Genomic DNA, 23,009 nt, shown 5'->3' with positions numbered 1-23,009 from the left:
AAATTGTTATATGGTTGGAATCGGGAAACGCTACATGTAGTAACTCTAAAATGTCTTGAATAATTTGATACTTGGCAATTGTTGTGCTCATCTTTAAGCTCTTGCATCATATACTTTGCACCCATTAATGAAGAAACACTTAGAGCTTGCTAATTTGGTTTGCATATTTGGTCTCTCTAAGGTCTAGATAATTTCTAGTATTGAGTTTGAACAACAAGGAAGACGGTGTAGAGTCTTATATTGTTTACAATATGTCTTTTATGTGAGTTTTGCTGCACCGGTTCATCCTTGTGTTTGTTTCAAATAACCTTGCTAGCCTAAGCCTTGTATCGAGAGGGAACACTTCTCATGCATCCAAAATCCTTGAGCCAACCACTATGCCATTTGTGTCCACCATACCTACCTACTACATGGTATTTCTCCGCCATTCCAAAGTAAATTGCTTGAGTGCTACCTTTAAATAATTCAAAATTTATCACCTCTTATTTGTGTCAATGTTTTATAGCTCATGAGGAAGTATGTGGTGTTTTATCTTTCGATCTTGTCATTTACTTTTGACAGACTTTCACAATGGACTAGTGGCACATCCGCTTATCCAATAATTTTGCAAAAAGAGCTGGCAATGGGGTTCCCAGCCCCGATTAATTAACTTGCATTAATAATTCTCTTCACATGTTTTGCTCGATTCATCGGTAAGCAACTTAATTTTGCAAATAGACACTCCTTCATGGTATGTGATTGTTGGAAGGCACCCGAGGATTCGGTTAGCCATGGCTTGTGTAAGCAAAAGGTTGGGAGGAGTGTCATCCATAAATAAAGAAAAACTAAACTAAAGTACATGTGTAAACAAAAGAGAAGAGGGATGATCTACCTTCATCGGTAGAGATAACGTCCTTCATGGGAGCCGCTCTTGAAAGTCCGGTTGATGAGGTAGTTAGAGTGCCCACTACCATTCGTTGACAACAACAAACACCTCTCAAAATTTTACTTTTATGCTCTCTTTATGTTTTCAAAACCAAAGCTCTAGCACAAATATAGCAATCGATGCTTTCCTCTTTGAAGGACCTTTCTTTTACTTTTATGTTGAGTCAGTTCACCTATCTCTCTCCACCTCAAGAAGCAAACACTTGTGGGAACTGTGCATTGATTCTTACATACTTGCTTATTGCACTTGTTATATTGTTTTGCATTGACAACTATCCATGAGATATACATGTTACAAGTTGAAAGCAACCGCTGAAACTTAATCTTCCATTGTGTTGCTTCAATGCCTTTTACTATGAATTTATTGCTTTATGAGTTAACTCTTATACAAGACTTATTGATGCTTGTCTTGAAGTGCTATTCATGAAAAGTATTTGCTTTATGATTCAGTTGTTTACTCATGTCATTACCATTGTTTTGATCGCTGCATTCATTACATATATTTACAATATGATCAAGTTTATGATGGCATGTCACTCCAGAAATTATCTTTGTTATCGTTTACCTGCTCGGGACGAGCAGAAACTAAGCTTGGGGATGCTGATACGTCTCCGACGTATCGATAATTTCTTATGTTCCATGCAGGGTCGAGGAGCGAAGGGGGCTAGGGTTAGATGCAGGGTCGAGGAAGGAGAAGTGTGTGACCGAGTGGGCCGGACCAGGCCGAGTGGGTCTAGTCCAACCCACTGGGTTCACCCTGACAGGTGGCCCTAGGGGCAAAATGGACTTTTCATAATTCCCTTTAAAAACAGAAACTTTGCAATAAATCCGTAAATTGTAAAAGGCTCTCAAAAATAGAGAAAAATATGAAAACCACTTAAAATTTTATCCTCTATCATAATCAATTATTGGTTAGAATAATTGGAGCAAGTTGAAATTAATCATTATTTACTCAATAAATAATGCGTTAATAAAAGTAATTTAAAATAAACTTTTTTGATAATTAAATAAGTCCATAAAATATCTTGGAATTAACCAATTCTTGGAAATTTTCCAAGAAACTATTTTTACTCTTAAGGAGTATAACTAATTGTTCTTATTCGCCACCTCCAACATTTAAATAACGAAGCATCGGGAAGGGGGGAAACAAACCCTAAAATCCAAAAGCATGCATATTTGAATCTTTCAACATTGCCCTTATCGAACAATGATGCTATCTTTCAGAAACAGAGGACCAGGGTCAGTCCAAACAATCCAACTGCACTACCTTGCAGTCACCAGGCAAGTTCATCGCTTGCTCATGTTACTTTCGATATTTTTATCAAATTACTTGCAAAGTACTATACTTATCACTCTTGCATGAAAAGCAAAGATGCTAATTTCATAACTATGAATATGACTATGTGGTGGGCAACGGAACCATGGTATGAGTATGGTGGAGGTTCCATTGCAAGGGTTTGTATCCATCTAGGATTAACAACAAATGTCGTCCAGTGATTTTTGTGCCGTAACAACCGGGTTAACCATAAGATCTGGAGTTTAACGGAGTAGTCAATTGTGTTTCTTCCTCTCGTATATCAATGGATGCGCTTGCCGTAGCAGTTGTGTCTTGCGAGAACAACCGGAGGGGTGGGGAACCTTTAAGTCCCCACGGTAATGCGGTCTATGATGGGTTGCAGCGACCGGCGAAGGTATCAAGGTCGTGATACCTGATAGTAGTCGAGGTCTGATGATATGGGATATGCTGACCGGCGAGGACCGAAGGTCGGAACTGCAACGAAGGGTGGGTGTGCGAGGTCGCGGAGGAATACAATATTGGCTAGGACCTTATACCGGGCCCCACACCAAGGAAGTGTGGACGGGAAAGCTGCCCGGTTGGCACCAAGGTTAAGATCTCTTATGGGTAAAGAAACACACCTCTGTAGAGTGTAATGAATCGTGACCTTTTACTCCCTGTTCCGGGTTTTGGAACTGCGAACGCTGCCGGAAAGGAACTCCATGAAGTTCTAGACACCCGGTGAAGGCTGACGGACATAGTTCTTCGGAATAAAAGCAACCTTTTGAAGAAATGATTATGAAAACCTGCATTGGTATTAGACTTTCTGGTCTAATGCCGTAGTTTGTGCATTAAACACGTCTTTCCTATAATGAACTTGTTGAGTACGCTCGTACTCATACCTCTTATAATCCCCTGCTTAGATTGTCTGAATCACCTGGTGGAGGCCACTGAAGGACAAGATGGAGCAGATGGGATCTGCTATGAAGAACCAGACCTCTCTGGAGGAGTAGAGGGGGTTGACTATCTGATAGTGTACGGAACCGGGGAGGTTCCAGAAGGAGACCAAGCTTAAGCAACTAGAGTAGTAATAGTAGTCGAGCAGTACAAACTATATAGTATTTAGCTGCTCGAGTTGAATGGTGTTAAACCTTTTAAGATCTATATTTTATAAGTTGAGCATCGTTCACCTAGAACCTAGGAGTTATCCTCTATAGACCCAGGAGGAGCTCCAATGTGATGTATATATATGGTTTGTAATATTATGTGACTGAAATAAAGATCGTTCATCTAATTTCTTATGTTCGCAGATTTTTCTGAGTTTCCTACAAAGAGTTCTACTCAAATTCGTGACAGCTAGAAATTTGTTTCTGCGCAGAAATCCAAATCTAGTATCAACCTTACTATCAAAGACTTTACTTGGCACGGCAATGAAATAAAGTAAAGATAAGGAGAGGTTGCTACAGTAGTAACAACTTCCAATACACAAACATAAAACAAAAATTGCAGAAATAAAAATAATGGGTTGTCTCCCATAAGCGCTTTTCTTTAACGCCTTTCAGCTAGGCGCAGAAAGTGTAAATCAAGTATTATCAAGAGATGAAGCATCAACATCATGATTTTCCTTAAAAGTACAACTTGTCACATTAGGTATCTTAGATGCTCCATTATCTAAATTTCCCATAGTGGTGCTAAGGGCTTTATCAATTTTAGGCTTATAATAAGTCTTTGGCTTAGGCACCTTAGAGACATACATGAATTTTTGCTCCTTACCCACATAAGCTTTCTCCTTAAACTTAAGAGAAGAAAAAGTTGAACCCAAGGTTCCCATAGCTTCTTCAAGTTCACCAATCCTATGGGCTTGAATATCACGGATAGCACAAGTTTCTAAGACATCAATTCTATCATTAATTCCTCCTAGAGATTTATCAAGTTTATCAGTGTTATCAAGTAATATTCCCAATTTAGTCTCAACTCTTGGAAGATTTTCCTCTATGGCCTCCAACTTTTTCATGACCTCTTCAAGAGAGATTTCAATTTTAGCTTCATTAACAGGTGGTATTCCAACTAGACTCTCAATAATGCAACTAGCTTCTAAAGCAGGAGTGCCTAGGAAATTACCTCCCGCAAGAGTATCAAGAACATACATATTCCAGCTAGAGATACCAACATAGAAGTTCCTAAGGAGGATAATACTGGAGTGTTTCTTAGTGCACCTATGATGAGCATCACTAATTCTATACCAACCATCTTTAAAACTCTCCCCCCTTGTTGCTTAAACGAACGAACTTCAACTTCAGGATTACTCATTTTAGCAATAATAAAAATAAACTAAGCAAACTAAATTAAATTAAATAAAATAAAACAAGTAACTAATTTTTTTGTGTTTTTGATATAAAGAAAGCAAACAAAACAGGAAATAAAATAAAGTAAAGCAAGGCAATAAACAAAGTAAAGAGATTGGATGTGAGAGACTCCCCTTGCAGCGTGTCTTGATCTCCCCGGCAACGGCGCCAGAAATTAGCTTGATGACGCGAGAAGCACACGTCCGTTGGGAACCCCAAGAGGAAGGTGTGATGCGTACGAGCAGCAAGTTTCCCTCGATAAGAAACCAAGGTTTATCGAACCAGTAGGAGATGAAGGCCACGTGAAGGTTGTTGGTGAAGGAGTGTAGTGCGGCGCAACACCAGGGATTCCGACGCCAACGTGGAACCTGCACAGCACAATCAAAATACTTTGCCCCAACTAAACAGTGAGGTTGTCAATCTCACCAGCTTGCTAATCTCACCAGCTTGCTGTAAACAAAGGATTAAACGTATGGTGTGGAGAATGATGTTTGTTTGCGAAGAACAACAGAGAACAGAGATTGCAGTAGATTGTATTTCAGATGTAAAAGAATGGACCGGGTCCACAGTTCACTAGTGGTGTCTCTCCAATAAGATAAATAGCTTGTTGGGTGAACAAATTACAGTTGGGCAATTGACAAATAGAGAGGGCATAACAATGCACGTACATATCATGATGACTACTATGAGATTTACTTAGGGCATTACGACAAATAACATAGACCGCTATCCAGCATGCATCTATGCCTAAAAAGTCCACCTTCGGGTTAGCATCCGCACCCCTTCTAGTATTAAGTTGCAAACAACAGACAATTGCATTAAGTATGGTGCGTAATGTAATCAACACAAATATCCTTAGACAAAGCATTGATGTTTTATCGCTAGTGGCAACAGCACATCCATAACCTTAGAACTTTCTATCACTGTCCCAGATTCAATGGAGGCATGAACCCACTATCGAGTATAAATACTCCCTCTTGGAGTTACAAGTATCAACTTGGCCAAAGCCTCTACTAGCAACGGAGAGCATGCAAGATCATAAACAACACATATATGATAGATCAATAATCAACTTGGCATAGTATTCCATATTCATCGGATCCCAACAAACACAACATGTAGGATTACAAATAGACGATCTTGATCATGATAGGCAGCTCACAAGATCTAAACATGATAGCACAAGAGGAGAAGACAACCATCTAGCTACTGCTATGGACCCATAGTCCAAGGATGAACTACTCACGCATCAATCCGGAGGCGGGCATGATGATGTAGAGTCCTCCGGTGATGATTCCCCTCTCCGGCAGGGTGCCGGAGGCGATCTCTTGAATCCCCCGAGATGGGATTGGCGGCGACGGCGTCACAATATGTTTTCTCGTATCGTGGCTCGCGATGGAGAGAATAAATAGGCGAAGGGGTGATGTCTACGGGTGCTTCTATTCTTGTAGACAGTGTTGGGCCTCCAAGAGCAGAGGTTTGTAGAACAGCAGCAAGTTTTCCTTAAGTGGATCACCCAAGGTTTATCGAACTCAGGGAGGAAGAGGTCAAAGATATCCCTCTCAAGCAACCCTGCAATCACGATACAAGAAGTCTCTTGTGTCCCCAACACACCTAATACACTTGTCAGATGTATAGGTGCACTAGTTCGGCGAAGAGATAGTGAAATACAAATGGTATGTATGTATATGAGTGGTAATAGCAATCTGAATAAAATATGGCAGCGAGTAAACATGCAACAGAACAGTAAACAAACGGAGATTCGATGCTTGGAAGCAACGCCTAGGGATCTTGCTTTCACTAGTGGAACTCTCAACAATGATCACATAATAGAACCACTCTACACTCTGTTGTTGGATGATGAACACCACTAATTGTGTAGGATTACACGAACCCTCAATGCCGGAGTTAACAAGCTCCACAATATTCGATATTCATGTTTAAATAACCTTAGAGTGCAAGATAGATCAACACAATTACACCGAGAACTAACATAGCATGCACACTGTCACCATCACACTATGAAGGAGGCATAGATCACATCAATACTATCATAGCAATAGTTAACTTCATAATCTACAAGAGATCACAATCATAGCCTACGTCAAGTACTACACGATGCACACACTGTCACCATTACACCGTGGAGGAGGAATAGAGTACTTTAATAACATCACTAGAGTAGCACATAGATGATATTCAACTAGATCACATAAAGAGAGAGATGAACCACATAGCTACAGCGGAGCCCTCAGCCCCGGGGTGAATTACTCCCTCCTCATCATGGAGACAGCGATGGCGGTGAAGATGGCGGTGGAGACGGCAGTGGAGATGATTCCGGGGCAATTCCCCGTCCCGGCGGGGTGCGGAACAGAGACTTCTGTCCCCCGGATTGGAGTTTCGCGATGGCGGCGGCTCTGGAAGGTTTTCTCTGGTTTCGTCGAACGTGATAGGGTTTTCGCAACGGAGACCTTAAGTAGGCGGAAGGGCAGCCTCGGAGGGGGCCTGGTGGGCCCACACACTAGGGGGGCGCGCCCCACCCCTTGGCAGCGCCGCCCTGGCGTGTGGGGCCCCCCTGGCTCCTCTCCGGTACTTCTTCGATGCTCTGGAACCTTCCGGGAAAAATAGGATGTTGGGCGTTGATTTCGTCCGATTCCGAGAATATTTCCTTTCTAGGATTTACGAAACCGAAAACAGCAGAAAACAGACAAGCGGCACTTCGGCATCTCGTTAATAGGTTAGTTCCGGAAAATGCATCAAAACGATATAAAGTGTGAACAAAACATGTAGGTATTGTCATAAAACTAGCATGGAACATCAGAAATTATAGATACGTTTAAGACGCATCAAGCATCCCCAAGCTTAGTTCCTACTCGCCCTCGAGTAGGTAAACGATAACAAAGATAATTTCTAAAGTGACATGCTATCATAATCTTGATCATACTATTGTAAGCATATTAGATGAATGCAGCGATTCGAAGCAATGATGAAGATAATGAGTAAACTAATGAATCATATAGCAAAGACTTTTCATGAATAATACTTTCAAGACAAGCATCAATAAGACTTGCATAAGAGTTACTCATAAAGCAATAAATTCAAAGTGAAAGCATTGAAGCAACACAAAGGAGATATAAGTTTCAGCGGTTGCTTTCAACTTCAACATGTATATCTCATGGATAAAAGTCAACACAAAGCAATATAACAAGTGCAATAAGTAAACATGTAAGAATCAATGCACACAGTTGATACAAGTGTTTGCTTCTGAGATAGAAAGAATAGGCAAACTGACTCAACAATAAAGTAGAAGATAGGCCCTTCGCAGAGAGGAAGCATTGATTACTATATTTGTGCTAGAGCTTTTCATTTTGAAAACAAGAAACAATTTTGTCAACGGTAGTAATAAAGCATGTGAGTTATGTATAAGACATCTTATAAGTTGCAAGCCTCATGCATAGTATACTAATAGTGCTCGCACCTTGTCCTAATTAGCTTGGGTTAACACGGATTATCATTGCATAGCATATGTTTCAACCAAGTGTCACAAAGGGGTACCTCTATGCCGCTCGTACAAAGGTCTAAGGAGAAAGCTCGCATTGGATTTCTCGCTTTTGATTATTCTCAACTTAGACATCCATACCGGGACAACATAGACAACAGATAATGGACTCCTCTTTAATGCATAAGCATTCAACAACAATTAATATTCTCATAAGAGATTGAGGATTAGTTGTCCATACTGAAACTTCTACCTTGAATCATGGCTTTAGTTAGCGGCCCAATGTTCTTCTCTAACAGTATGCATACTCAAACCATTTGATTGTGAAAACCGCCCTTACTTCAGACAAGACGAACATGCATAGCAACTCACATGATATTCAACAAAGGTAAAAGAGTTGATGGCGTCCCCAGAAAACATGGTTACCGCTCAACAAGCAACTTACTAAGAAATAAGACACATAAGTACATATTCTTCACCACGATAGTTTTTAAGCTATTTTGTCCCATGAGCTATGTATTGTAAAGGCAAAGAATGGAAATTTTAAAGGTAGCACTCAAGTAATTTACTTTGGAATGGCGGAGAAATACCATGTGGTAGGTAGGTATGGTGGACACAAATGGCATGGTTATTGGCTCAAGGATTTGGATGCACGAGAAGAATTCCTCTCAATACAAGGCTAGGCTAGCAAGGTTGTTTGAAGCAAACTCAAGTATATAAAAGGTGCAGCAAAGCTCACATATGAACATATTGTAACTATTATAAGACTTTACATTGTCTCCTTGTTGTTCAAACACCTCAACCAGAAAATATCTAGACTCTAGAGATCAATCATGCAAACCAAATTTTAACAAGCTCTATGTAGTTATTCATTAATGAGTACAAGGTACATGATGCAAGAGCTTAAACAAGATCTATATGAGCACAACAATTGCCAAGTATCAAATTATTCAAGACATTAAACCATTTTCCACATGCGGCATTTTCCGTTTCCAACCATATAGCAATGAATGAAATAGTCCAACTTTCGCAATGAACATTAAAGATGAAGCTAAGAACATATGTGTTCATACGAAACAGCGGAGCGTGTCTCTCTCCCAAACAAAGAATGCTAGGATCCGATTTATTCAAACAAAAACAAAAATAAAAACAAACGAGACGCTCCAAGTAAAGTACATAAGATGTGACCGAATAAAAATATAGTTTCAAGAGAAGTGACCTGATAAGTTGTCGATGAAGAAGGGGATGCCTTGGGCATCCCCAAGCTTAGATGCTTGAGTCTTCTTGAAATATGCAGAGATGAACCACGGGGGCATCCCCAAGCGTAGACTTTTCACTCTTCTTGATCATATTGTATCATCCTCCTCTCTTGACCCTTGAAAACTTCCTCCACACCAAACTCAAAACAAACTCATTAGAGGGTTAGTGCATAATAAAAAATTCACATGTTCAGAGGTGACACAATCATTCTTAACACTTCTGGACATTGCACAAAGCTACTAGAAGGTAATGGAACAAAGAAATCCATCCAACACAGCAAAAGAGGCAATGCGAAATAAAAGGCAGAATCTGTCAAAACAGAACAGTCCGTAAAGACGAATTTTAAAGAGGCACCAGACTTGCTCAGATGAAAATGTTCAAATTGAATGAAAGTTGCGTACATATCTGAGGATCACTCACGTAAATTGGCAGATTTTTCTGAGTTACCTACAGAGAACACTGCCCAAATTCGTGACAGACAGAAATCTGTTTCTGCGCAGTAATCCAAATCTAGTATCAACCTTACTATCAAAGACTTTACTTGGCACAAAAATGCAATAAAATAAAGATAAGGAGAGGTTGCTACAGTAGTAACAACTTCCAAAACACAACAAAACAGTAGCAAAATAAACACATGGGTTATCTCCCAAGAAGTGCTTTCTTTATAGCCATTAAGATGGGCTCAACAGTTTTAATGATGCACTCGCAAGACATAAGAGTTGAAGCAAAAGAGAGCATCAAAAAGCAAGTTGAAAACACATTTAAGTCTAACCCACTTCCTATGCATAGGAATCTTGTACACAAATGAATTCATGAAGAACAAAGTGACAAGCTCACAAGCATAGGAAGATAAAACACGAGTAACTTCAAGATTCTCAACATAGAGAGGGGAAACTTAATATTATTAAGATGCATATAACCATGTTTCCCTCTCTCGTAATAACTTTCAGTAGCATCATTGATGAAATCCACAATATAACCATCACTTAAAATATTCTTATCATGGTTCATATGCATAAAGGTATCATTAATGTTGGCGTAAGAAGAGTTCTTCTCATTAATAGTAATTGGAGCAAGATTATTATCAAGAATTTGAACATGGTAAACAAGTTGCATATTAAGGGAATTGTTTTTAGCAATCCAATCATAACTATGACAAGTTTCATAAGGATAGTTATAACCTATATCATAGCATTCTTTATAATAATCATCAAAGATTGGAGGCATAGTGTCATCATAAGAAATAGAATAGTTATCTTTCACAGTAAGTTCATCTGTGACCATACCATCGTTGTTACTAGAAGGAGATGTATCAAACATATAATGATCAGTAGCAAAAGGATTTTCAAACACCTCATCCCCAAGCTTAGATCTTTCTATATCATTATGGGAGGAAGCATGGATAGTACTGATACTATGGCAATTATTAACATCGTCATTTTCAGAATTAGTTTCCCAGAGATTTCCAATATCAAAAGTAGTATGCTCTTCTAAATCATAATCACTAATATAGGTAAAGGGCATAGGAAGATCATTGTACTCAGATTCATCATCACAATAATCATTAGGAGCAATATACTTACGGTTACCTATCGTTATCTCATACACGCGGGGATATGCCGTTACCTCTTTCTTTTTATTTCCCTTCTTCTTCTTCTTCGTTCCCTTCTTCTTCTTCTTTTCCTTCTCCTCGTCACCTTCTTTAGCAGGGAGAGGCTTGATGAGGGGCTCCTCCACATAACCTGATTTGTTTCCAGAAACAATAGAAGAAACTTGGGAGGATTCCTCCTTTTCATTAATAAGTTCAAAACACACAGCGGTCCTATCTTATTTTGGCAAAGTGTCATCTTCTAAAATATTTTGTATGTAAGTATTTGTATGGCCATTATCAATGCAATAAGAAAAACACCCACGCAGGACATCATCAATATCAAGATCACTCATATGTAACAAAGAGATTTTTCTCGATAACTCTTCACACCACAAGAATAGAGTAAGTTCATCATGCTGATTAGGAGTAATTTCATCATCACAATACAAATTTGCAGCACTCATGGGGTGCGAATTATCATAGGAGGAGCATTGAAAATTAAAATGACCCACTTCATGACAAAGTTCACAAATAAAAGGATAGCTGGCACAAACTTTTTTACCAAGATCATCTAGAGCCCTAGACCACTTTCTAGTTTTTTCATTAATATGGTGGATACAATATTCATCTTCCATTTGATTAATTCCACAAGGTCTATGCATTCCACAAAAATTAACATGTTTATAGGAAATAGCATTCTTAGGAGTTTGAGCCTGTTTATTGCAATCATTAACAACAATTTCATCCTTCATGCAAGCATCTTTAAAAGGTTCATGATACTTATCGAAATTCTTCTTAGGTAATTCAAAATGAGAGGCAAAAGCTTTATAAAGATTTGCAACAACATGAGAGTCAAGACCATAAGTAGCACTCATATTTCGAATTTTATCGGTATCCATAAAAGTTTCAATGCATTCATAATCATAATTTATACACGACTCTTTACCTTTGTTGTTCTCCCATCCTTCGGTATTCTCCTGAATCCGATCAAGAAGGTCCCTTTTAACCTCTTCTTCTTTGCGTGTAAATGATCCGGAAGAAGTAGTATCCGAGCAAGGTTTTATCCTGAAAAGAAAGTCTTGCATAGAAATTATCAATGATGATATTACCAGGAAGCTCATGATTGGGGCATTTGAGCATTAAAGACTTCAATCTCCCCCATGCTTGGGCAATACTCTCTCCATCATGAGGCAAGAAATTATATATGCGATTCCGGTCTTTGTGAATTTCACTCGGAGGATAGAATTTAGAGTAAAATAGAGGCACAATATCCTTCCAATCAAGAGAATGCCCATCCTTCAGACGGTTTGTACCAATGCGCCGCTTTACCGGACAGCGACATAGAGAATAGTTTCTTCTTCACTTCATCCATAGAGATACCGCACACTTGAATAACCCGCATAATTCATGCAAAAACGAGTAAATGATCTCCGGGATGGACAGTTCCATCCCTTCATAGCGGTTATCCATAACACGTTCAATAATTTTCATAGGTATTTTATACGGAATACTTTCAGCAGGTGAATTTAAAATATCAGAAGCATCATTAGAGTTATCGCATATGGGAGATAAAGCATTATCAGAGCAAAATATTTCTTCCAAAGCTGAGGAGCAAAGAAGATTATTTTTATATAAACTAGCTTCCCCAAGCTTAGACTTCTCCATAGCATTAGCAGTAATTGCATTCATACTAATAACATTGCTACTATCATGCAAATAAGGTTCCATAGGTTTTTTAATTTTCGCATCAAACAATTCATATCTTAACTCGAGAAATAGATTAAAAAGCTCATTGTTGTTTTCCATTATGCCTAACTAGTGAAAAATAAAAACAAGAAACAAAAAGATGCAATTGCAGGATCTAAAGGAAATAGCTTCGAGCACACACACAACGGCAACAGAAAAGTACTTAGTTACCTGGGACCGGAGTATGAATGCCTTTACCTTTCCTCCCCGGCAACGGCGCCAGAAAAGTGCTTGATGTCTACGGGTGCTTCTATTCTTGTAGACAGTGTTGGGCCTCCAAGAGCAGAGGTTTGTAGAACAGCAGCAAGTTTCCCTTAAGTGGATCACCCAAGGTTTATCGAACTCAGGGAGGAAGAGGTCAAAGATATCCCTCTCAAGCAACCCTGCAATCACGATACCCCAACACACCTAATACACTTGTCAGATGTATAGGTGCACTAGTTCGGCGAAGAGATAGTGAAATACAAATGGTATGTATGTATATGAGTGGTAATAGCAATCTGAATAAAATATGGCAGCGAGTAAACATGCAACAGAACAGTAAACAAACGGAGATTCGATGCTCGGAAGCAAGGCCTAGGGATCCTGCTTTCACTAGTGGACACTCTCAACAATGATCACATAATAGAACCACTCTACACTCTGTTGTTGGATGATGAACACCACTAATTGTGTAGGATTACACGAACCCTCAATGCCGGAGTTAACAAGCTCCACATTATTCGATATTCATGTTTAAATAACCTTAGAGTGCAAGATAGATCAACACAATTACACCGAGAACTAACATAGCATGCACACTGTCACCATCACACTATGAAGGAGGCATAGATCACATCAATACTATCATAGCAATAGTTAACTTCATAATCTACAAGAGATCACAATCATAGCCTACGCCAAGTACTACACGATGCACACACTGTCACCATTACACCGTGGAGGAGGAATAGAGTACTTTAATAACATCACTAGAGTAGCACATAGATGATATTCAACTAGATCACATAAAGAGATAGATGAACCACATAGCTACAGCGGAGCCCTCAGCCCGGGGTGAATTACTCCTCCTCATCATGGAGACAACGATGGCGGTGAAGATGGCGGTGGAGACGGCGGTGGAGATGATTCCGGGGCAATTCCCCGTCCGGCAGGGTGCCGGAACAGAGACTTCTGTCCCCCGAATTGGAGTTTCGCGATGGCGGCGGCTCTGGAAGGTTTTCTCTGGTTTCGTCGAACGTGATAGGGTTTTCGCGACGGAGACCTTAAGTAGGCGGAAGGGCAGCCTCGGAGGGGGCCTTTTGGGCCCACACACTAGGGGGCGCGCCCCACCCCTTGGCCGCGCCGCCCTGGCGTGTGGGGCCCCCCTGGCTCCTCTCCGGTACTTCTTCGATGCTCTGGAACCTTCCGGGAAAAATAGGATGTTGGGCGTTGATTTCGTCCGATTCCGAGAATATTTCCTTTCTAGGATCTCTCGAAACCAAAAACGAGCGAAAACAGACAAGCGGCACTTCGGCATCTCGTTAATAGGTTAGTTCCGGAAAATGCATCAAAACGATATAAAGTGTGAACAAAACATGTAGGTATTGTCATAAAACTAGCATGGAACATCAGAAATTATAGATACGTTTGAGACGTATCAAGGGGCAGAGTCGGAGGGCGCCCGAGGGGCCCACCCCACAGGCCGGTGCGGCCCCCCTCCTGGCCGCGCCGCCTTGTGGTGTGGGGCCACCTTGGCCCCTCTCCGTCTCTCCTTCGGTGTTCTGGAAAGCTCCGTGGAAAATAGGACCGTGGGCTTTTGTTTCGTCCAATTCCGAGAATATTTCCTGTGTAAGATTTATGAAACCAAAAACAGCAGAAAACAGGAACTAGCGCTTCGGCATCTTGTTAATAGGTTAGTGCCGAAAAATGCATCAAAATGATGTAAAGTGTATACAAAACATGTGAGTATTGTCATAAAACTAGCATGGAACATAAGAAATTATAGATACGTTTGAGACGTATCAGTCGCCCAGGGCAACAGCCTTTGGTTCGACGGTGGAGGCAGCCTTCTTCTTCGCTGGAGGAGGTCAGCTGGTTGCTGGGGTGGCGGATCGCGAGATCCCTCTACCCCGGCGATGAAGATCTAGTCGACGATGAACTAGCGGCAAAGGGGCCACCGGTGAACACCGCGCCTTGACTTCGTTCTTGGCGGATGATGGCAGCGGCTATTGGCGTCGTTCCCCTGCGAAGGAATCATCTTTGTTGGCCTCTCCGTTTTCTCTCGCCAAGTTGGGGACTCGCGGCTGTCGGTGAAAACCGTGTCAAGATTGGCGGGCGATGGCGGCGTTAAGCGTCGCTTCCTTCTTGAAGGCATCGTCGTTGCAGTCCGCGGGAACTCACTCGTGCTGCTCCGGGGGAAACCCTAGATCCAGTAAGGATCGGACGATGACGGCACTCCCTGCGTCGTGCTACCTCTTGGGGCATCGTTTTTGGAGCAGCGGCTGGATGGAGGTGGTTTTTGGTGGAGTGGTGTTCATTTACCACGTTGTCGTCGATGATTCTCAGTGGCGTGGAGCTGCGGTGTATCGAAGACGGGCGAGGACTGCTGGACGCAGGCAGGATGGTGGAGCTGTTTGGTGTTATGGTGACATCGACGACATGCCTGGCACGGTCAATGCGTTGATCTCGCCTGGAGATGGGTTCGAGATAGATGGCGGTTGAGAACTCCACGACATGTGCAATGGCACACCCTCAGGGTTTTGCTTTTTGGATGATGTGTGTTGGTGTACCGTCAGGGAGTATGACCTTGTTCATGGTCCGCCCCTTCATCGTAGGTATAGCGAGTTGTCGCTAGGAAGGAGGCTTCGAGTTGATCTTTGTATTCCCCTTGTGAGACATTGCGAACAATTTAATAAAGAAGAAAGTTGTGTGCATCCTTTGGATGCAGAGGCTGGGGCTATGCTCCTTGATCGAAAAAAATGCAGTAATAGCTAAACTGCAGAGGTGAACATGATAGATTTAAAGTTTCAAATATTATTCATTTGGGGATAAGGGAGAAACAAATTAGGCCTGAATAGTGATAGCATATTTATGAATCTATTCATACTGAATCTAGTTTTTTCTACCTTCAAATGAAATTTAATTTTGAACTTGAAGCGTTACATATTTATAGACCATCAATCTCATTAACATCTTGTATTTTTTTTTCCATTTTTTTAAAGGTTCTGAACTTTGGTTTCACTTGGGTTTCATCGGTTTTCGATCGTCAAAACTTGGTTCTCATCAGATATTTTCTGTTTCTCCGTAGCTCCTATGCGATAGTGTATACAATTATTGTTCTAAGTATAATACCTCCAATACATGACCGTATAAGAAGATGAGCTAGCTCAGGTATACCTTCACCTATGTTTTCTCCCTTGCCTATCTTTCCCAAAGAAAACTACAAAAACTAGGTTATTAATTTTCTTTCCCTAGAAAAAGGTGTTGTAAAAGTAGCCAAACGTGCCATCGAGCTAGTAGGCAGGCTACTTGAAGTGGGGCTATAGTTGGCGGCGCATCCTTATCCACCAACACAACACAGAGCCGCTACGTGTACCCTCCACACAAGTAGGCTTTTGCCATTGTATATGAGCTCAGTAGAAAGCGAGTCCTTGATCCTGCGGCAAAGGGAAGCTGTCCCACAAGCAGCACGCACCGCCGCCGCCATCGACGTCAACGACGTCGTCGAGGTTCCACAGGCTGCCCCACGTGGCGCAGGCGCCGTCGATCTCCCCGCTGGACCCCGCGTCGCTCCCCGAGACGCTGGTGGCGCCGCCGTCGAGGAAGTAGGCCGGCATGGGCTGGTACCGCAGGAACTCGTCCACGTCGTCCGGCATGCCTCCCATCGTTACCAGGTCGTCGTCGTCGTCCTGCGTCAGCGGCGCTGGCCATGTCGCTTCACCAGCATGGCTCGCGGGACCGGGGCCGCTGGTGGTGTTGTCCGGGCTAGCGGCACCGTCGTCGTCCTGGACGTCGTCGCGCTGTAGGTGCTCGTGGTGCCCTCCGGCGCGCATGATCTCGCGCCGCTGCTTCAGGAACCGCGCCCTGGCGCGCTCGATGTTCTTGGACGACGCCTTGGCCTTCTTGAAGTGCGTCCGCCAGTAGTTCTTGATCTCGTTATCCGTCCGACCGGGGAGGCTACGCGCGATCGTCGACCATCTAGCAGAATTGTCCATTGTATGTCAGCTGGATAAATCCCATCGATTGTTCTTGGTATGTGCATGCATGAACACAGATTTTTTCTGTTCCATTACCTGTTTCCCCACAAGGCGTGCAGCTCCAGTATGACGCTCTCCTCCTGCGGCGTGATCTTGCCTTTCTTGAGGTCAGGTCTCAGGTAGTTCACCCACCGAAGCCTGCAGCTCTTTCCGCTTCTCTTCAGACCTGCAGAACAAAGTGTTTCGTCAGCTCTAGCCATCCCAGTAGACGAACATGCATGTGCTTGCATGCAGTTCAAAGCCATTAACGCGCTTAATACATGCATGCTACTCTGAGTGTCTGACAGAGTTCAGGGAAACCAAAGAGGGAAAATGTCCGAACAAGAGCAAGAATGAGTCATCACTCATCAGTACCGGTGAGCTTGGCGACAGAGTTCCATCTCCCTTCCCCCTGGTGCCTCACGTACTCGAGCAGCAGCTTATCTTCCTGCGCCGTCCAAGGCCCTTTCCTCCACCCTCCCTCCTCCCTTCCCCAACCGAACTGCTCCATTCCAGCAATCACTTGTTACTACCTTAACAGAACTAGCAAAACTTGCAAACCAAAGTTTGGTTCAGAGTTATTATTCACTTCCTCGTGATCGTACTCGATCTCTGTCTCTCTCCCGAGCGAGTGAGCGAGCGAGCGAGAGCCCGATCGAGGCTAGATGTGCAACAAACCGAGTGTGCTATCGCTGCATATATACTAGCACGGTCTCCGGGTCGCCGGTCACCACAGACCAGGTCGCTGTCAGGGGCACTCCACTGTCACTACGCTCTCTGATCGAGGAGGTGGCACGGGATCGGCTGCCGGAAATGCCCCCACGGCCGGCGATTGATGTCGCCGGTAATTCTAATCAACCTTTTGCTTCTCTTTTTCTCGACAGGCATGATGACGGATTACCGACTGACCCTAGGTTTTCTTGCCGAAAGCGCGGCCTCTATCGCCTAGCTTAGCTGCGTTATTTGGGTGTTGCTTTGTGTAGCCACGACAGGGACAAACCACGGATTGTTTCCTATTGCTTGTAGCTAACTGTTCATCCGGCGCCACCAGGTAAGGCAGATCCTTGCCTGCAAGTTTATTCGATAACACTCAGGCCCCCGATCAAAGATCAACTGACCAGTAATTGGGATTTGGGAGTGCATGCGCATGGCCTCGATTGTTTTATTTTTTGGGTTATGTTCAGTTTCTTGCTGTTACCGGCTCGGTGTCGTGCGAGTGCGACTATTCTAGATGCTCCAACAGGATGCCGTAGATTTGGTGCTGTTTAACAATAGTCCTAGTGCATCTTTCTTTCGCTAGCTAAAAGATTAGCAACACCAGTGTAGTATAATTGAACATGGGCTCAAATATTCGTTCTAGAAAGAGCTGCGCGTGATTCCTACGGTTCATGTGCGTTGCTCCACGTGTATTCATACAAGAGGACGTGTAGTACTATGGCGTACGGGAAGCTCGCGCTGGTGGCAGCATATCCACGTTACTAACGATTAAAGCAAGTAATCCCTCTGATACTAAAATAGATGTCTTACTTTTATCTATATATGTGGATCTATCTATATTTAGTTTAGTAATAGACACATTTGTGTCTAAAAAAGTTAAGATGCTTATTTTAGAATGGAAGAAGTATAACAAAATCTAATCATCTCGCTATAAGGATATAAATACTACCTCCCATAAAGAGATGTCACAATTTTAGCTAAATTTCAATGTATCTAGACACTCACATCCAAATTTAGACAAACCATTAACATATTTTTTATTGATAGATGGAGTTTTATATTTGTGCTTATTTGGAGGAAAGTAAAGAGAAAAGAATATAAGTGGGTTGTAATGCAACATCTAGATCTAGCACGTACTGTAGCCACTTTGTGAGAGTGGAAGGTGCATGGGTCATATATTAATAAATATACAAATAAGATATATTGGCTATATGTTAACGGAAATTCAATTCGGCTCCCGGGTGCATATGCTCTCTCTATCAAAAAGTTATATTTCGAAATGTCGAAAAATTTTAACAAAAAATTCTACATGTACATCTCCACAATATACGTAAGTTCGTCAAGTTTCGTCAGAAACCAATATGTTTTGTGGTCTGTGTAAAAAAGAATCTCCTGAAAAGCCTTATTTTCAGCATTGAATTTTGTCTTTTTTAGACACGTCATACGACAAGTCGGATTTTTATGAAACAACTTTGTGAGCGTGTAGCACGTGAAGATGTACGTTCGAATTTTTCGTTTCAATTTTTTGAAATTTCAAAATATATGTAACATGTATTTCAAAATAAAGGGAGCATATGCTCCCATGTGCCAAAACACCATTCCCGTTATGTTAACTATATTTTAAAAATAACGAGGCAAAATATTTGCCGTTTTCATTGATAGAGAAGAAGTTAGAGTTTGGTACAAATGCCTAGGAAAAGTCCCAGGACTTTAACACAAGCCTACTCTCCCGGTATTACATAACTCAAATATTTTGCACCGGCCAAGCCCCAAGAATGAGCCTCATCTGTGATCTTGGCAATGACCGTGCTCTCGGTAGATTGATGGTGGCGAAAGACTCTAGTATTGCGCTCCTTCCAAACTTCTCAAGAAATAAGCGTAATCGCTTTTCTATGTTGCCCTCTAGCCAAGGCAATATTTGTCCACCACACATCAACAGAAGGCTCATATACCCAAGTCTCCATTAAACCCTCCGGGATGCCGCATCAAGAAAGGACCTCTCTCTAAACTCGTTTGGTAAATCTGCACTTGTACATGATATGGTCCACCGTCTCTTGGACTTGAATGCATACGAGGTAATTTCCACAATTCTCCTAACCCCTACGTTGAAGTCTCTCCGACGTCTGCATACGATTTTTCATAATCAACCAAGCAAAGAATTTACATTTGGGGGTGTGCACATGTTCTGTCCACACGCGATGTATATGTTAACTATACATAACATAACATCTTGCTTGTAGCCAACATCCGGCTACACTATTGAACTTGCTCTTCGAGATGCCCATATGTTCCACATCAGCCTGCTAAACCAGAGGACAACATAAATTGAACTAATCGTTAATAAAGATACAACTATTAACCTGATAAATTTTGACTATGGAGCATTGGAGCGGGGAAGATGGGGCGCTGCTTTGTTCCCATTATGCTCCGTCGGATAGGCGATTGGGCTAGTGGTGGGAGAGCAATGGCTGTTAAACATACTGTGTATCTATACCGTATAAGTATGATGTAGTATACCTTTGTACATGCCATGATGGAGGCTCTTTATACCCATATAAACATATCGATCCTGCCTTTGTTTATGCATGGTTCCGACAGTGAATCCAACATATTGATCCTGCCTTGTTGTCAAAAATGAAGAAGAAAAACTAGATCTGGGCGATTTGTTAGCATAAAACCACCAATTTTCTAGCAAAATTTATCGATTGGTACCACTTCACATTTCTTGGACAAAAATCTACCACATTTGCTTAGGTTTTCGCAAAAAGCACTAATCATACATTGAACCTGAATTGACACGAAAACTGAGATGTGAGAAGCATTTGTTTGATCAAATTTGCTGATGTGGGTTGTCTCCCGCTTGTCAGCAACAATTAAGAAAATCAAAATTTTCGAAGAAAATGAACAAAATGGAATTGGGAGGTTCCCATCCTGAGACCACCACGGCACCGCCACCGGCCGATCCCACCGCCTTTGTACTCTGGCGAGGCAGGCCATTACCGCCCTCCCTCCAATCTGGCAACTCTACCTCGACCTTGCAGCGAGTGATCATGTCACACATGGGACTCATGCGACCGCAACGTTGCTTTGAGGCCAGCATCGGCCCAACTCCACTCATGCATGGAATCTAGTGCCGATGAAAGCTCCTCGCACTGCTCCCATCCAACCCCAAGAGTCATGGAGCGGACAAGGGCCCAACCATCGGAGGAGGCCTAGCCTACAGACCTAGCCAGGATTGTCCCGTGCATGCCCCTCCCCTGTCGCAAGGAGGAGGATGGTCACCCATCGCTTGGTACCACGCCCTAAAATCTGTCATCGAGCGAGGTCGGGGTGGGTCGCCGGCCTTCGTGCACACGCCGTGTCGCTCGCAAGCATGCTCGTCGCCTGCCTCGAACTCCTAGGAGGTTGGCCACTCACCCGCCACCGTGCCATGGGGTTTGCCGCGCGAGGTCGGGCTATTGGGCTGGGGGGACTGGTCGGGACTGGGGAGGGATTTTTCTCTATTTTTTTGTTTAATTTAGTAATAGGGCTGACAAGTGGGTCTTAGTCCATATCAACAAATTTGTCCTGACATGTAGGTCCCACCTATCAGTTTTTGTGTCAATTTAGGATCAATATGCGATTAGTGTTTTTATGAAAATGTGGACAAAATATGTAGATTTCTGTTCTTAAAACGTAAAGTGGTACTAATCGGAAAATTTTGTAAGAAAGTTGGTGGCTTTATGAAAACAACTCGGGCCTAGACTAGTAGTATAGTATGTAATTCTACCTAGCTGAACTGTACTGTAAAATAAGCCCGACCAGACGGCGCCGATCCCAAGGCAAAACCTAACTCGTGGAACACCTGGCGGTCGCAGCGTACCTCCCGGTCGCTTCAAGGCAGAGTGATCGGATTCCCGACGCGGTTACTCCGATCGCCGTCGCCATCGGCAGAAAGGCCGGCCGGCGGGTTCACGGCCCCTGATCTGAGCCTTTGACCACCTCACCACGATCGTCCTGTTGCGCAGTCATGGTACGGCTCCGGTCGAGTCGATCCCCGTCGTCAACACGGAGAGCGCAGCGCAGGGGGCGTGCCTAACACCACGCGCGCCGCGGCGTCCAAACACGGCGCGCCACCGTGGCCACCGCGCGCTAACGAGCCCCGGCCGCTCACTCGGTTTGGCTAAGGAAAAGCGCGCGAGTGCGTGGTCTGTGCGTGCATGGACTAGACGAGAGTGTTAGTGGCCGCTGGTGTCATCGGATGTGATAAATCTCGATCTGCGCTTTAGCGCTGGGGTGGATTAGCACGGGAGGAAAAAGCGCAAAAGTGACGAATCCAAGAGATTCCGTCGTGGGACACGACACTAATCGAGTCGTCTGTGGTTAGCCTGATGGGGTTGTGGATGGCATGATGCAAGGGAAGAATTGCTAGCTCGATCACTCGGTTGGCCCTTGTACGTGGGCAGACGACATCTGAATTACTACAATGCCTCCCTTGTCACTTATGGGGGGCGGAATAGATGTCCTCCAGCATAAAACAAACCAATGTTTATCTTTTCGATGTGACTAATTTCCCATGAAGGATAATTAACTTACTTCTCAGCCAAGTGATGTAATTTAACTTTAGTTGCAATCCGTGTTGCAATATACAGTTAGCATGAATCCCTAAGAAAATTTAATGGGCTGTGGCACTTTCTCTAGTTACAATCTCATTTGCAATTGAAAAAAATCTCAGTTGCAAACCAAGCTACAACGTACAAGTGCATGAATTGTGATGATAATCCGATGGTGTAAGACTCGAGTGAGAGCTAAGTTAATTCTCAACTGAGAATTAGCAAAATTGTTAGCCTTTTCATTTCTGAAGACCGAAGCACATCTTTTTATGAAAAGATCAACCAGTATATTAATAAACATCAACATAAGTAAAAGGTACTTCCTCCATCCCAAAATAAGCTGCTCAACTTTGTTTAGATATGAAAGTATATATAGACACATTTTAGTTTTAGCTAAGAAAAAAGTTGAACAAGTTATTTTGGGACGAGGGAGTACTCAAAATTACTAATAGGTTTCTAGACCAGCTAGTGATGACTACAAACACTGGTGTGAGCCGGTGGTGCGCCGTCGTCAACCTCGCTCCTCCATCAATGAAGCCGGACAAAACATATTGTAATAGAACTTGTTATTATAGACCAACGAGAAGTTGCCGTCATAAGACCCAACATCCAACATGTTAGAGAGACAACCATCGCCAATGACAAGACTTCTAGATTGAAAGATCCAGACCTAGAATCATACCAACGAACACGTAAATCGACTAGATTTTGGGAGATCCGTCGGACATACAATTTCATGTACCCTCCGATGGCTCTAGACACAACACCCGCTGCAAGGACATCTCGCATCCAAAAGTTCAGAAACTGAACAGAATAACATAGACAAAGGATAATCCAGTTGA

At 42.7% G+C, this 23,009-nt stretch overlaps 1 protein-coding gene across 1 annotated transcript; it reads right to left on the bottom strand.

Moving 5' to 3' along the window:
• Window positions 1-16,255: 16,255 nt before the first annotated feature.
• LOC124687763 (MYB-like transcription factor EOBI) lies at window positions 16,256-17,369 on the bottom strand. The gene is made up of 3 exons (XM_047221511.1): window positions 17,234-17,369; window positions 16,916-17,045; window positions 16,256-16,820 (listed from the first exon to the last, which is right to left on the bottom strand). Exons 1-3 carry the CDS (start codon window positions 17,367-17,369, stop codon window positions 16,256-16,258), a joined length of 831 nt encoding a protein of 276 aa, XP_047077467.1.
• Window positions 17,370-23,009: the final 5,640 nt, after the last annotated feature.

This window comes from Lolium rigidum, chromosome 2 (assembly GCF_022539505.1).
Source record: "Lolium rigidum isolate FL_2022 chromosome 2, APGP_CSIRO_Lrig_0.1, whole genome shotgun sequence".
In the NCBI taxonomy this organism is placed as follows: Eukaryota; Viridiplantae; Streptophyta; class Magnoliopsida; order Poales; family Poaceae; genus Lolium; species Lolium rigidum.
Note: the sequence above shows the minus strand (reverse complement) of the source record. Positions and strands in the feature narration are given on the sequence as shown.